This window comes from Cibotium barometz, chromosome 15 (assembly GCF_041138505.1).
Source record: "Cibotium barometz isolate CiBa-2024 chromosome 15, ASM4113850v1, whole genome shotgun sequence".
Lineage (NCBI taxonomy): Eukaryota > Viridiplantae > Streptophyta > Polypodiopsida > Cyatheales > Cibotiaceae > Cibotium > Cibotium barometz.
In genome coordinates, this window is record NC_141060.1 from 40,641,059 (window position 1) to 40,657,754 (window position 16,696).

The 16,696-nt window shown below is 45.8% G+C and overlaps 1 protein-coding gene across 1 annotated transcript in view; it reads left to right on the top strand.

Annotated features, from left to right (window-relative positions):
• Positions 1-15,732, top strand: part of LOC147631303 (phosphatase IMPL1, chloroplastic-like) — a 32,458-nt gene extending 16,726 nt beyond the window's left edge. The window contains exon 10 of the mRNA XM_086809683.1: positions 15,034-15,732. Within this exon, the coding sequence (XP_086665809.1) occupies positions 15,034-15,132 (99 nt within the window). The 3' untranslated portion in view covers positions 15,133-15,732. The remainder of the gene's footprint in view (positions 1-15,033) is intronic.
• The last annotated feature ends 964 nt before the right edge of the window (positions 15,733-16,696 follow it).

The window sequence follows — 16,696 nt, forward strand, 5'->3', positions numbered from 1 at the left end:
TAGCTCAAGGTACAATGAAGTATAAAAATGAACAGCAACCCTAAACTGAGGATGAGATTGTTTATATACTAGCTAACCCTAAGGTGTTGGTTCACACCTAGATGGCCATGGGAAAAAACTCAGTGGGATAAAAGTGTTCATGGCATGAGTGCATGACCTCACGGTGAAGTACCACCAAATATCTAACATACAATAGATCAAATTAATCTCTTCTGCATGGAGTCTCTCTCTCTCACATAGTGATAATGCACTTCAATGTGCTTAGTCTTGGCATAAAATACAGGATACTTAGTGTTGCATGTGCGGAAGCCTTGCTGTATTGATCCACAGCCCTAAGCTTGATTAAGAACAAGATGTTGAATAAACATGATTAAGAGAGAGGAGAGAGAAGAAGAGAGATTGGTGTCAGGGTTTTCTTTGTATTGTATGGTACAAAAAGGTGGCTTTAATGCTTGTGGTCAGCCTCGGAGGGTTGACCTCTGGCCCCTTTACATGACTTCTGATGATGCTAGACTTTCTACAATGATGAAGGAACTGATTGAATGACTTGAGTAATGACTTCATGCTTATATACTTGATTGGAGTGCTGGTCGGCGAGCTCTTGGATAAGAAAATTATTGTTTTTCTTCTATAAATGTTGTGCTAACCTCATGCCTTGCTGTCACAAACGGGCACGTGTATACGGAACCAATTCACTACCAAAACAGCATACACACTTCAACCATTCCTGGCATATACATGATTACCATCATTGTGAAACATTACATGAGCATATACATCCTGCAAACATAAACCAACTTGCACATGACATAGCACTAGGGGCTGAAGTTGCCCCCCCCCCCCCCCCCCCCCCACCCCCGAGGTATCTTTATTACCAACAGAAGTATTTATATGTACAAGATGCGGGTGCCCGGAGAGTACACACTCATCCAATCGACACCAGATTTATCCAACTGTGAAAAACATAGGTAAACACATTACCTGCAACTCCTCGGTCACCAACCAAGGTTGAGTGGTCACCAACCACTCCTGTTGCAACACCCTCGGTCACCAACCAAGGTTGAGCGATCACCAACCGCTCTTGTAGAAATACCCTCGGTCACCAACCAGGGTAGAGTGATCACCAACCACTCCTTTACTTTGATAGAGCGGTCACCAACCCTCTAACAAAGTGCTGTCCCAAACCTGCAAAACAGTGACCAGCCATGGTTTTGGCTCATTGGCCACCCACAGGTTCCACTAGATCACATCCCCAGGCTTGGTACTTGTCTAGGGACATGTTTGCTCAAGTTTCGTCGCGAGAAACCTCCTGCAAACCTGTAAAAACTGCCAATAATGGCCCTTACAACAGTCGGCCAGCTCCTGTTGAGGCTCTGTCCACTTCGTCCAAGCCCTGTTCTCAGCAGAGCAGCACAAAAACAGTCCCAACAGCCATGCGCCAGCTTTTGGAAACAAATCTAACAGCCTCTAGCCCTGTAGATGCAGTCGGCCAGCCCTGGTAGAGAGAGAGAGAGAGAGAGAGAGAGAGAGAGAAAGAAAGATTTTATTAACGTCTTCCAAAAGACCGAACTCGGCCTATGAGACAAATTGGAGTACCTGTATGGGGTATCCTCTGTCATCCCAACAAAATGAAAAAGTACTGAACAAAAAAGCTGAATCTGGGTGTGCAATAAGTACAATGAGTGGTGAAGGGGATGGAGCTCTACTACTAGGAGAATGCAAAGCTATATGCATGGAGTATACAATCATGATATGCAACCTAGCTAGCTCCATCCTGTACCATACTGGGGGTATAAAATGGTATACATCAGTGAAGGGGGTGTCCACAGCTCCCTGAAGAACATGCCTAGGTGTGCTCTGAAGCGAGCCAGTCGCTCCGCACCCTCTCTGTGAAACTGAGCTCTGATCTCTGTCATCTCTCTCTGGTATAGGCGTGGTGTCCGAAAGCCAGGTGTCCTCTGTCTCTTGCGGGCTCTAAGTGTCTCTACGCTCTCTAGAGAGTAATTCCCTGCCGTGTAGGGGCTGGGAGGGGGATGGATCTCTGAAAAAATGTAGTAATCTGTGTCTGTCGCCCCCCCCTGGAGCTGTCTGAGCCTGTAATAATGTCTCTCTGTGGCGCTGTATGTCTAGAATGAATCTCCCCAGTATGTGCTGGTCTGCTGCCTCAAAGATCTGGCGTAGGGAATGTGGCTCTTTGAATAAAATGGGATATCTCTCTCTGATGGCTGTATATGCTCTGCATCTGCATACATAATGCTCCTCACTCTCCACCTCCTCTCTGCACAATCTGCATAACCCTCTCCTCTCGGGGGATCCATGCTGCTCTGCCAGTCTCAATCTCCAATCGGTGTGATGAAACTCTAAGCTGACCAATAGCCACTCGGGAGCCGTGTGGTAAAAAGCCCTCCATGTATCTAGGCCTCTCTATAAATCCATCATCAGTGATACTCATGAAGTGATCTCTGTAGTATAGCATCTTTGGTGGAAGAGGCTGTGTAGGCGATATCCATGTCTCTCGTGTATAGAGCTGCCATAGATCCTGTCTCAGTACTCTGTTCCTCTCACTATGAGAGAGACGGATATGTGCTGCATCCCTGTCATACTGGAATGGTGGTAGATGATCCATGTCTAGGCCATGCTGTGAGAACCAATGTGTGACCTGTGCATACCATGATCCTTTGTCTCCTGCCTCAGCCAGTTGTCTAGATGCCTCAAAAGCTCTGTATGACAATCTGTCCTGTGGCATCTCTCTGAATCTGTCTAGCAGGCATATAGTCTGAAATATGGCCTCTACCATCATAGGAGGCGCAGCAAACTCTGCTCGGATAATGTCATGAGGTACTGACGGTTTGTTGCGTATCATGCGTGCCATCATGAGGGTGTGTGGTCTCTCTATCTGTGTCCACCAATGGGTAGCAAGGCTTGGCGCCCATACCGCTGCTCCATACATCAATGCTGGTGTGACTAATGTGTCAAATAGCCACCCCTTTGCGGGGCTCCTGAAAATGTGCCTGGTGGCATTGTCTCTCTAGCATAGCCAATGCTGCATATCCCCGTGTCAATCTAGCTTTGGCTGCTGAACCCATGGTGAAGCGTGTGGCTGCTGCTGCAGAAAAGGTAACCCCTAGGTACACGTATGATGTCACCACCTCCACTTGGCGTCCTGCGAGAGTGAATGTCAGCTGACTCCTGCCCTGTCTCGATGTATGAAAGACCATAACCTTGGTTTTCCAAGGCTCACAGTAAGACCCCTCTGTGTGTAGAAATCATCGAGTGCATGTAGATGCTGCTGTAGACCACCTGGAGACTCAGACACTAATACAATATCATCAGCATAGAGCGTAATATGTACTGAGGTACCTGCTAAATCAACTCCATCTCCGCCTGCCCGTGTAATGAAGTCAGCCACCTCATCAATGTATAACCCAAATAGCGGGGGGAAAGTGGGCATCCTTGCTTCACACCAATGGTGCTAGCAACAGTCTCGGACATACCTCGTGGACATACCTCGTGGACATCTGACTCACCCAAAAACCTGCTCATATAATGCATAGATGCCCCATGTCATATCTGCTGGTATGCCAAGAGACTGCAGGCGCTGAAAGAGCCTCTCTCGTGATACTGTGAAATGCCTTGCGGAAATCCACAAAGCAGCAATAGAGCTTTCTCTTCCTCACTCTGGCGTGATCAATCATACATCTCAAAGTGAATACATGGTGAGTGATAGAGAAAGCTCTCCTGAAGCCTGCCTGCCGTGATGAGCGTAAACCTGCTCGCTCAGCATATAAGCTAAGCTCTTGCTCCAGCACTGCACCATAGAGTTTGGCCAGCACATGGCCAACCATAACCGTCCTGTAGTTGCTCGGATCGAGCATATCCCCTGTTTTGTGAATCGGCACAATGGTGTGCATCGTCCACTCCGCAGGCAAACCCTCTGCTAGTGCCCTGTTAAACAGGTGTGCAAGAAAAGGAGCCAAAGAATCTACTCATATATGAGATGCTCACCCTGTAGGTCCATATGATCGGCGGCCCGTCCATGCTGTAGGTGGCGGATAGCTTCCTGTACCATCGAGTGGGTAAAGAAGCTAGCTGTGGTAGGTCGAGGCTCCTGTGGCTGAGGTATAGGTGGCTGCTGTGGGGCGTGGTATAGACCCTCTGCATATGTGTGCCATGTCTGTGGGTCTGCAATAGGTGTCGATGTCCGGGGCTCTCTGAAGTGCCGCCATGAGACAGGGCTATCTCTACTCATGAAGAAATGAAAGATCTCTAGCTCGTGTATCTCTGCGAAGGCTCGCCTTTTGCGGCGAGTAAGTCTCATCATCTCTCTCCTCGACTCCTACTCTGTGATGGCTCCCAAGGCTCTCTGTATGCGGAGCCGTGAGTATAGGGCTCTGCACTCATCATCATACCATCTGTCCTGGGGCATAGTCCCAGGTCTCGCAGGCTCTCCTAAGTGTACACGATGTGGGAAGCTCTGTAATGCAGCCGTGTGTAGGAGTGATGCCAGCTGGGCTGTAATGGTATCCATAGGTGCAAGGGGATCCATGAGTAGGAGCCCATCCTCTACTCTGCCAGTGTATATGTCTGCCATGTCGTGTGAAGTAGATGGTAGTGTGTGGCGTCGGTATGTGGGGGGCTGGTGATACTGGTGATACTGGTGATCCGGCTAGTGAAAATGCCAAGTATGTATGATCTGCCCCAATAGGACGAGGTGGAATGGAGAATGAGGTGACAAGCTGTGATGCCTCCAAAGACCCCATAATGTAGTCTACCACCGTGCCTCCGGTCCGTGTATGACCCCCATGTGGGAAGCATGTCAACCCTCCTGATCCTGGCCACTGTAGCATCCCGTTATAAATAACGAGACGATGCCTGGCTCCCAACTCTAGTAAGTGGTCCCCATAATGTCCTGTGTCCGGTCCAGTGTCCTCTGATGCTCGACTATGTCATCATAGTCATACACCTCACACTGTCTGCTCTGTGTGTGGGCATTGAAGTCGCCCGTAAGAAATACTTCCCCTAGTGTAGAATAATGCATAATCTCCTCTGACAGACAAGTGTATGGCAAGGCTCCTGTCTCCTCCTCCTGTGGCATGTCCTCTGTAATGACATAGGAGAGAGAGAGAGAGAGAGAGAGAGAGAGAGAGAAATAGCAGCCAGCCAACCCTGGGACTCTTGCCCTTGGCATGTACTCCACCTGTAGCTCATGCAAATGAGTAAACTTGCTATTTTTTCCTGTCCAAACAACTCCTAACAGTCCACGTTTTTCAAATGAGTGCTCTACGAGTCAGGGCTTGCCCACTTTGGCCCTCCCTCACCTAGAATAGCAACTCGTAGAGCTATTTGGGAGTGCCCGGGTGCCCATCTCTCATAATTGGCCTTGGTTCATTAAAAATAGTACAGCCTGATGTGAACTCACTTGTAAAATTATAAGTGTGTTCGCCCACACTTTAAGTGAATGTGAACCCTGCACCCAATAAACTTTAGTAACATGAAATAATGAATAAATTGGGTTAAGTGTGCACACTTACCACTTGCAAAACACATAAGGAAACCATGAGTCCCAAACAGGTGTGCACACGCGTATCCACAAGTTGTCCAGGCATCCCCGGTGCCCGTGGACATTCACAGGCAAAATACCAAGCAATGTCCGCATGTGCAACTCACATACATATGCTGGTGCACAAACATAGTGGATGAACTTACATCTTGTACATCCAACTAGCCTGTTCACAGGCGTCGTCCATATAGGACAAAAAGTACTCACCAGGGTAACCACCCTTCCATGAGTCCAGAGTCACTCACCAAGGTTACCACCCTTCATGAGTTCATAAATCATGCCAGGAACTCACACCAGGATACCAATCCTTCCATGGAGCCCTTCCACATGTATTCAATCATGACATCATTCCAGACGTCTGCCAGAGAAGTGGTGACACTTGCCCAGGTTGCTGGCCGACCTTTGATGCCTAGCCAACTAGCTATTTGGATACTCCAGATGGTAGCCGACTGCATTTCTAGTTGTTGACTGGGCATCCAAGTTCTCCATGATGATATTGGTGCTGGTGCTAGTGTTGGTGTTGTTGATGCTATTGATCTGATGCTGATGCTGATGGTAATGCTGCTACTAATGATGATGCCCATAATGCTGTTCTAATCAAGGATTGATGAGTTCATGATGTTGAGGTTTAGTCATGGCATCGGCGTGCATGTGACACTTAGCAACTGCCATTATGCTTTGACTGTCAGTGAGAATAGGAGTAGGGGTGTCTTAAGAGAGAGAAAGATCTTTCATCAATCTTCCTAGCCATACACATTCAACTGTCGCAGTGAATGTCGCTTTGTATTCAGCTTCATAGGACGAGGTTGCCATAGTTGGTTGTTTCTTGCTTAGCCAAGACATGCATGAATTGCCAAGAAAGAAACAAATTTCGAATGTGGACTATTGTATCGTAATCACCTGCCCAATCAAAATCACTGAAGGCTTGCAATTGTAAATCACCTCCCTTAGAATAGAACAATCCAAGATCTTGAGTGCCTTGCAAGTATCGAAAGATATGTTTAACTGCTTGCCAATGCTTAGTACCTGGGCAATGCATAAACTTTGAAAGTTGTGACACATCATATTGGATGTATGGCCGTGAGTTGCACAAATAGATCAGGCATCCAACAGCTCAATCATAAGTGGTTATGTCAAATGATTCAACGGTATTCTGCAAACTAAGTTTTACACGTTCCATTGGTGTAGGAATTGGTTTGCAACTTTCCATGTTGAACCTCTGGAGTAGTGTCTTGATGTACTTTGACTGCTTAATGACTATACCATCATCTTGCCATATAAACTGCATCCCAAATAGTAGTTCAAAGGACCAAGACATGACATCTCAAAATTTGAGGCAAGATCAGCTTTGAAGGCTGTAATGATGATGAGAACTGGCTGAGAACACTCATAACATAGAAGATATCTGGACCGGTGTTGGCAAGGTAAAGTAATGAGCCAACAATCTGCCAGTACTCTGTGTGGAATCCACCAAGGGTGTATCATCCTCCTTGGATAACTTGGCATTGGGATCCATGGGACGAGAGAGGTGTACAGTTTGACAACCCATAAAGTGAGAGCAACTTCTTCACATACTTCTGCTGAGAAATGAAGATACAATCATCTTTTTGCCAAACCTCCAATCCAAGAAAATAATGAAGAAGGCCAAGATCAATCATCTCAAATGTCTCTAAAAGCTTGGACTGAACTTGTGTGACCAACTCAATATCTGAGCCAGAAAGGATAAGGTCATCAATATACAAAACAGTGACACAAATATCTCCATAAGAAAGAAGCACATAGAGATTACTGTCTGCGTATGTCCTCTCAAAGCCAAGAGATAGCAAGAAGGCATCAATCTTCTGATACCAGGCACGGGGTGCCTGTTTGAGACCATAAAGAGCCTTTTTTAGAAGATACACATGGGTGTCTTGTCCTGAACCACAAAACCAGGAGGCTACTCAACATAAACTTCCTCCTCTAAATCTCCATTCAAAAAAGCGGATTTGACATCCATCTGGAACACGGGCCATTTGAAGTGTGCAACCAGAGCCAAAACAATCCTGATGGTGGTATACTTGGCTGCAGATCACCTGCCCTCTGAGTGTATTCTCGAGCAACAAGGCGGGCTTTGTACTTGTCCAAAGTACCATCTGCATGAAACTTGACTTTGAAAATCCATTTCACACCAATCACACGACGATGTAAAGGCCATGGGACCAAAGACCAAGTGTGATTCCTCTCAATAGAGGACATCTCTGCTTCCATGGCTTACGGCTGTGAAAGGGCTCCTCTGGACTTTCAGGCTCATCGATCTCTTGGAGAGAACTCGAGAGCATAATTCATTGTGTGATGAGATGTGGAAGCCCGAGATGAATGACGAGGTCCAAGGATGGTGGGTAGAGATCTGGTTATGGAGCTGTGCATTAGAGAGATCAGAATCTCTAAAGAGTTGCTGAACCCATCGAGGTAGGCCATCCTTCCTCTCTCAAATCGTAAAGAAGAAGATCGAGCTGCAGTAGAGGACTCACCCAATGTTGCTAGGAGAGGTGATGAAGCAAGCATTGGTGGGGGTAATCCCAGAGTCAAAGCAGGACTCGTAGAGGGACTGGGAGTTGTAGAAGCTGATGCAACAGAAATTGGTGGCTGTAAAGTTGCAACTGGCACCGGAGTTGCAACAAGAGGAGGAGGAGGAGGAGCAGGAGCTGGACATGGAAGAGGTATAAGATCACTAACATCTGTCGGGAATATATCATCCAAAAAATTTGGAGATGCATCGGGTGGAGAGGAGTCGATGCCAAACAAGCTCTCATCAAACCGAGCATCACGAGAAATGATAATGTCATCAACCTCCGAAACCCAGAAGTGGTACCCTATGGATCTTTAGACTGTAGCCTGTGAAGATCATCCTCTTTGACTTCGGTGCGAGTGTGGTCCTCATCATGTAATGTGGCAGAGGAACCCAAAGAAACATTACTAACGTTGGTGACAAGGAAGCAAGGAGTTGTTGTCGATGTGAACTGAAGAAGAAAGAGAGTCTGGTAGTCCTCCAAGATATGGGCTTGATTGGTCATGTGGGCAGAAGCACCACTATCACCAACCCATTCCATCGCTTCAAGTGTGTCACTAACCTCTTCTGGAGAAGTCATCTCTGATCATTAGGAGTGAATCCTGCGACGAAGTGGATGAATCTGTGACTGCCATGTATGCTACTTGGGCAGATCTCTCCTCTGAAACTTTGACCTTACCCTTGTCTTTGGTGTTGTCCTTGTCAGATGTTTTGGAAGCGTCCTAGGCTTTATACTTGGCTTTGGCTACTCGAGAGTTATCGCAAGTCGAGCAAAGTAACGAGCCTCAGTATGACCTGTCCTGCCACAATAATCACATTCATTGCTTTTGTCCTTGGACTTGTTTGAATCTTGTTTACCCTTGCCTCGCCTTTGTTTTTGTTGTTGTTGTTGGAGTTTCGTTTTCCGCCTTTGCCTTAGCTCTTGTCAGAGGCAACAAGAGTAGACTCCGGCTTGCCTTTTCTGCAAAGCATGCACTTGTCGTGGAGATAACTCACGACTTCCTCAAAAGGGGGAAGAGGATCACGGAAGTAAATATGATCCCTAAAAGAATCAAAGGAAGCAGGCAATTACCAAGAAGCTTACTTGGCTTTGGCTACTCGAGAGTTATCGCGAGACGAGCAAAGCAACGAGGCTCAGTATGACTTATCATGCCACAGTAATCACATTCATTGCTTTTGTCCTTGGACTTCTTTGAATCCTGTTTACCCTTGCCTCGCCTTTGTTTTTGTTGTTGTTGTTGGTGTTTCCTTTTCTGCCTTTGCCTTTGCTCTTGTCAGAGGCAACAAAAGTAGATTCTGACTTGCCTTTTCCACGAAGCATGCACTTGTAGTGGAGATAACTCACGACTTCCTCAAAAGGGGGAAGAGGATCACAGAAGTAAATATGATCCCTAAAAGAATCAAAGGAAGCAAGCAATTACCAAGAAGCTTATGGAAAGGATTGTTGATGTGCTCCCATACATAGCTTGATACGGGTGAACTCTCCAATCTTCTCAACCAAGTTATCTGACTCATTGATTGTAATCTTCTCTAGATCTGACTCCAGTTTGGTAATCTTCACTGTCGAAACTCTCCTATACCTCCTTTGGATCTCCGTCCACATCTGATGAGCATTACTCCGGGTAGAGACAACTTGTGCCTGTATAGACGGAGTCATGTAGTGGATGATGGTAAGACGGACCCGAGCATCCAATATGCTTCTCAAAGTAGGGTCCACCAAGTGAGGTGTGGAGATGGACATCCACACATCGGCTCCTTCTAGCAATAACTGAGTGTAGAAAGACCAAGTATGATAGTTGGTTGTTGTAAGCTTCATGGAGGCACTGACTCGGGGAGGATTGTAGGATGGTATATGGGTAGGGGTGGGAGCAAGAACTGGAAGAGAGAAACTAAGAGAAGAAAGATTGGGAAGAGGAACCACCTGTGGAGCGGGAGCAGGGGATCCAGGCTGTGAAGGTGTTGGAGTATCAACTGGAGAAGGGGCAATAGTAGAGAAATCTCTTGAAGCCATGTCCTTTGACAAGAAACCTTATCTGAAGCAAGAGAGCTGTAAAAAAACAGCAAATAGCCTCCTCTCAAGCTGTGCACAGCAAGAGGAGAGAAAGAAGAAAGGGAGGGAGGGTGGGCAACAAAAAGAGAGAGCAAATCTCTCAGGAACCCTGTCGTAAGCACCTAGAAGAGGTGTCATGTGCACAGTGTGTATCTACCGTGTGCTACACGCACGCAAGACTAATTTTGAGGCTTGGGGAAGCTTGGAACTAGGCAGGCAGATTGACGAGCTGAGTCAGGGATATACTAACGGGCGGGCATCCAAGTATGGATGGGCGGGCGCCCAAGTGTGGACGCCCGATGACCGGCCAAGAGCCGATAAAAGGGTGGCTAAGGTTAGTTATTGGATATAGAGAGTCTCGCGAGTTTGTGAGAGCTCTATGGTCTTGGAGCCTGGATCTAGTGCAGACGTGCACCTGCTTTACGCAGCCGAGGCCAACAGCAGTCTCGAGGCCCGCGAGGGCAGCTTCGTGGCGGTATGGGACATTGCGAGGAGATTGGTCGGTACGTCAACCTAGTTAAGCTCAGCTCATGGCTCGGTGGGGACAGCCGAGACTGTGCACTACCATGTGCTACACGCACGCAAGACTAGTTTCGAGGCTTGGGGAAGCTTGGAACTAGGCAGGCAGATTGACGAGCTGAGCTAACTAGGTTGACGTACCGACCAATCTCCTCCTCGCAACGTCCCATACCGCCACGAAGCTGCCCTCGTGGACCTCGAGACTGCTGTCGGCCTCGGCTGCGTAAAGCAAGTGCACGTCTGCACTAGATCCAAGCTCCAAGACCATAGAGCTCTCACAAACTCGCGAGACTCTCTATATCCAATAACTAACCTTGGCCACCCTTTTATAGGCTCTTGGCCGGTCATCGGGCGTCCACACTTGGACGCCCGTCCGTCCATACTTGGGTGCCCGCCCGTTAGTATATCTCTAACTCAGCTCGTCAATCTGCTTGCCTAGTTCCAAGCTTTCCCAAGCCTCGAAACTAGTCTTGCGTGCGTGTAGCACACGGTAGATACACATTGTGCACATGACACAAGCATAAGCTTGGGGAAGCTTGGAACTAGGCAGGCAGATTGACGAGTTGAGTTAGGGATATACTAATGGGCGGGCACCCAAGTATGGACGTGCGGGCGCCCAAGTGTGGACGCCCGATGACCGGCCAAGAGCCTATAACCAAGGTTAGTTATTGGATATAGAGTCTCTCGCGAGTTTGTGAGCTCTATGGTCTTGGAGCCTAGATCTAGTGCAGACGTGCTACTGCTTTACGCAGCCGAGGCCGACAACAGTCTCGAGGCTCGCGAGGGCAGCTTCGTGGCGGTATGGGACGTCGCGAGGAGGAGATTGGTCGGTACGTCAACCTAGTTAGCTCAGCTCGTGGCTCGGTGGGGACAGCCAAGACTGTGGGCTCGTCCACGGCTGTCATGGTTGGGAGGTGAGTCAGGTCTGCACCCCCTTGTTGTTTGTTTGTTCGTTTGTTTGCAGGATTCGAGTCTCGAACCAAGATCGATCACGAGGAGATCCGTGGGGATTTGACAGAAGATCCAGGACGGGAGCTCATTGATTGACCAAGACTCGATGACTGAGCAGTCTACTATTCAGGCTGCAGGAGGCCAGTGGATGATTCGGAATGGTTTACTATTCCATAATGACAAAATTTGTGTACCACAGATCTCGGACATTAGGTCCAAGATTCTTAAGGAGTGTCACGACGTCCCTTCTGCTGGACACCCTGGGGTACACAAGACACTATCGTTCGTGAAACACACTTTTTATTGGCCGAAGATGAAAGAGTATGTAGAAGATTATGTTCTCAAGTGTCAGATTTGTCAGGCAAATAAAGCTGAACGCTTTAGACAGGCTGGGTTGTTGCATCCTTTGCAAATCCCAGGTAATAAATGGGAAAGTATTTCCATGGATTTTATTACCGGATTGCCAAGAACACATCAAGGCCACGATTCTATTTGGGTTGTGGTAGATCGCTTGACAAAAATGGCTAGATTTTTACCGACCCGGAAGACTATTATAGCTACGCAATTAGCACGGCAGTTTATCGAGCAATTGTTTAGATTGTACGGGTTACAGCAAGACATAGTCAGTGATAGGGACTCTAAGTTTACGAGTGATTTTTGAAAACTTGTTTTTGAGAAGTTGGAAACAACTTTGAATTTGAGTTCCTCTGATCATCCTCAATCTGATAGCCAGACTGAAAGAGTGAATCAGATTTTGGAGGATATGCTCCGAGCATATGTATCCAAAAGACAGAGCTCATGGGAGGATTATCTTCCTATGTTAGAATTTGCATATAACAGTACTAAGCATACGAGTACAGGGTTTAGTCCTTTCATGCTTATGTATGGTTTTCAACCTAGATCACCTGTTACAGTAGGATTCTCAGGACTTCAGCATGATGCAGCACATAATTTTTTGCACGATATGCAGGAAATATTACAAGTTGCGAAGGAATCTATTAGAAGTGCTCAAGACCGAGACAGGTTTTATTCTAATAGACATCGTTCACCCAGAGAGTTCTCTGAAGGAACGATGATGTATTTGCGAGTTCCGAAAGATTCCGAGACTTTACGGACAGGTGGATCTCCGAAATTATCCCCTAGATACCGTGGACCATTTCGTGTTACACGACGGATTGGTTCAGTTGCATATGAATTGGATTTGCCTTCTCATGTGAAAGTTCATCCTGTATTTCATGTCAGTAGACTTAAGGAAGTACTGGGTGGAGCAGATCAGTTAGTTACTCCTCAAGAAATTATAGATGTCGAGGACATGACATTTGTTCCGCGAGAACCTGAAAAGATTCTTGGATTTCGTGAAAGAAGATTGCGTAATACGCTTATCACAGAATACAAGATCAAAGTGGAAGGATCGTGTTGAGGAGGACGCTACATGGGAGACATTGACTACTCTTCAGAGAGCTTACCCTGGCTTTTTAGTGAGCTCAGGAGTGAGCTCTTAGAGGAAGGGGAGTATGTCATGTGCACAATGTGTATCTACCGTGTGCTACACGCACGCAAGACTAGTTTCGAGGCTTGGGGAAGCTTGGAACTAGGCAGGCAGATTGACGAGCTGAGTTAGGGATATACTAACGGGCGGGCACCCAAGTATGGACGCCCAATGACTGGCCAAGAGCCTATAAAAGGGTGGCCAAGGTTAGTTATTGGATATAGAGAGTCTCGCGAGTTTGTGAGAGCTCTATGGTCTTGGAGCTTGGATCTAGTGCAGACGTGCACCTGCTTTACGCAGCCGAGGCCGACAGCAGTCTCGAGGCCCGCGAGGGCAGCTTCGTGGCGGTATGGGACGTCGCGAGGAGGAGATTGGTCGGTACGTCAACCTAGTTAGCTAAGCTCGTGGCTCGGTGGGGACAACCAAGACTCTGGGCTCGCCCACGGCTGTCATGGTTGGGAGGTGAGTCAGGCATGCACCCCCTTGTTGTTTGCTCGTTTGTTTGCAGGATTCGAGTCTCAAACCAAGATCAATCACGAGGAGATCCGTGGGGATTTGACAAGAGGGCTTCAGCCTCCAATAGAAAAAACGCAGCAGTCCTAGGCTATAGATGCAGAAAACGCAGCACTTTCTTGCTTGTAGGTCAGTGTTGGGCTCTGATACCATGAAAGAAAGAGAAAACACAGGTTGTGGGCACAAGAAAAAACTGTAGAAAGCTGTAGACAGTTGATTATTGCTGAAAATGAGCACGAGGGGAGCCCGTAGGTGCTTACAAGCATAAGAGACTGTTGCAACAGCCAATGGCCTCCAGCAAATATGCAAGAATAAGATGGGAAATGATGAGAAGGGTGTGAATGGAGTTGATAGTTGTCTTGTGGGTTGACTACCATGAGTGTATAACAGGCACGTACTTAAAAGGTGAATTTGGGCATGTTCTTGGATTCATCTAGGTATATATATGTCCCATATGATCTAGTCGGCCAGCTATAGTATGTCGACAGCAGTCGTGAGGCATAAATATGCCATAAATAGCCTTAAAAAAATCATAAAAATGGTAGAAAAATCCTATATGATGTCTGCTAGTTATACAATGCAAGGCCTCATAGAAATGACCAATACAAGCATGCTAGGGTACATGTAGACCATCTTGAGATGATATATATTCCAACAGGCATATGTAACAATGTGGCCACTTTGCGCATTCTCCAAATTTTTGACCAAACTTCTTTGAGAAGTTATGTGCTTAGAAGCACCTAAGTCAAGAAACCAACTCTCAATGAGAGTTGCACTGAGACATGCAGCTTGTTCAGGATTATAACTGCTAATAGCCATAAGTGAGAAGTCTTGATGGACAACAACATTAGGTGAGTCCTCTTTCTTCGAACTCTTGCAGAACTGTTGGAACCCTTATTGGATTCCCTCTTCTTCTTTTCTTTGTTTTGAAGTTCAAAACAATTATCAATTGCATGGTCGGACTTATTGCAATACCGTCAAGTAACCTTCTTTGGTTGTTCGGAATCACCCTTAGCCTCAGAAGTTTTATGGTCTTTTGCTGAAATTTATTGCCCTTATCCTTGGTTGCTAAAGCTTGATCACTGCTAGAACTCTCCAAAACATTATTTTTGGGTTGGTCCTCTTGCAATAGTAAGCTTACTAGCTCTTGATAGGTAAGCACTGAGCATATCACATGTAGTAGGTTATAAAGTCATAAATTCATACAAAGAATGGAGCTCTGTGGCTTAGTCAAGGCTAATTGCAGTTGCATGGAAATACAACTGTGGCTTAGTCAAGGCTAATTGCAGTTGCATGGAAATGCGTTCAGAAAGCTGTTGTATGTGGGCATGTATCCCATGGTTTCTAGTATGTGAAACTTTTCTAAGGTTGACCATGACAGAGGGTTTATCGTTTTTGTTCAGGTCCTAGACATAATTGCTCCACCAAGCAAAAAGCTGATCGAAAATGGCTTCGATTTTTCTCGATGGTTCAAGCCTGAGGGGTATGTGTCAGATTTGTGAGTATTCCAGCTGGAAAGGATTGAGTGGAACCACTTGCTGTTGTGAGCATCCAGAACGCACGCCAGATACTCCTGCTATGTTTCTCATGTAAACAATGCACTTTGGACGTTCAACAAAACAGTAATTCTAGACTCCTAGTATAACATCTAACCCTGTAAGAGAATATTTTGGTGTGGCCTCATTTCAAATTCCTTTCCCTCGACTGTCTTGAAGATTCTTTACAAACTCTTTCTTTGGAGTTTAATCAAGGTCAATTGAGGGCATTTTGTGCAGAATGTTGGGGTCAATTGAGGACACATCTTAAATGAGCTCAACTGGGAGTTCTAGATTGGCAGTCAAGAGATGTGCATGTGGGCTGTTTCTAAAGCAGGGAAAGCATTTCTTTTGTTTTGTGTATTTGAAGCCTTATGCAGTGGTATGGTTTTGTGAAATTGAAGTGAATGTACACATGTACGTGGGTTTGTACAAGCAAGGCATACAGAGAACATTCTGTTTTGCAATTACTATCTGTTATTTTCCAAGGACTGCTCTTGGCCAACTTATTGATCAGAATAAAGAGGATAAATAGCTTAATATATAGAGTATGGATATGGATCTTCAGATTGTTGCCAGAGATGCAATTCTGGACTTCACTTGGCTTCGATGCAATTGTCATGTCATGTATTCTCTAGTGCTGCCCTGATGTGCTATACCGGGTAAGGGCAATAGGACGACAAAGGTTTAATATTATGAACCCTTTACAACATGAGGAAGTCTGAGCATTTGTAAGACTCGTCGGGTAGATAGAGCTCGACCATGGGGATGATCATCTGAAGGTGAAAGCCACTGGAGCTTTGGAAAGCTGCAGATGAAAGATGGCATTTTGAGTATCTTGGTTGTGCATTTGTAGAGGAGATTAATTCTGAGCATTGGGTAGGTCAGAGGGTTGACTTTATAATGTAAGCCATTTGGGCATTTCTCTATAGATTTCGATAATTTGTTTTTAAATCTTTAATTATCGACATAACTATCGTTGTCATACGCACCTGAACATAATCAAATTAAGTAACCCCTCTTAAGAATCTCTTGGAGCAGTTCCATCTTTGGACATAACCCCTGAAAATTTCTAAATTTCTCAAAAAAATGCTTGTGTTTGTACCTTGTAAAATTCTGAAATATTGCTTGTGCGTCACACTTCTTTAGATGGCATTTAGATTACGGAGCTACCTGTAGAATTGGAGTTTTAAACCTTTCTTATGATGGTGATAAATCTAACATGGACTCCATGAAGGGAGCATACAAAATACAAACTCACTCATAAGCTATATATTTTAAGTGCGCGCTTTGACTTTTTGACAGGTAGCTTATGGTGTTGATTATTTGCTTTGCTTAAAGGTGTGTCGTATATATATTTTTATAGTAGTGCTAAGGATAACAAATTAGGATAACTCAAAGTAAATTTAATTACAATGGCTAATATTTTTGTATTTGCTAGTTGGCTAACTTATTTCATGGCCATTGGAGAACTTTGCCTTTTATTTTATGGTATTATTTTAAGCATGTTCATTGCACCCTTCTAAGTTGA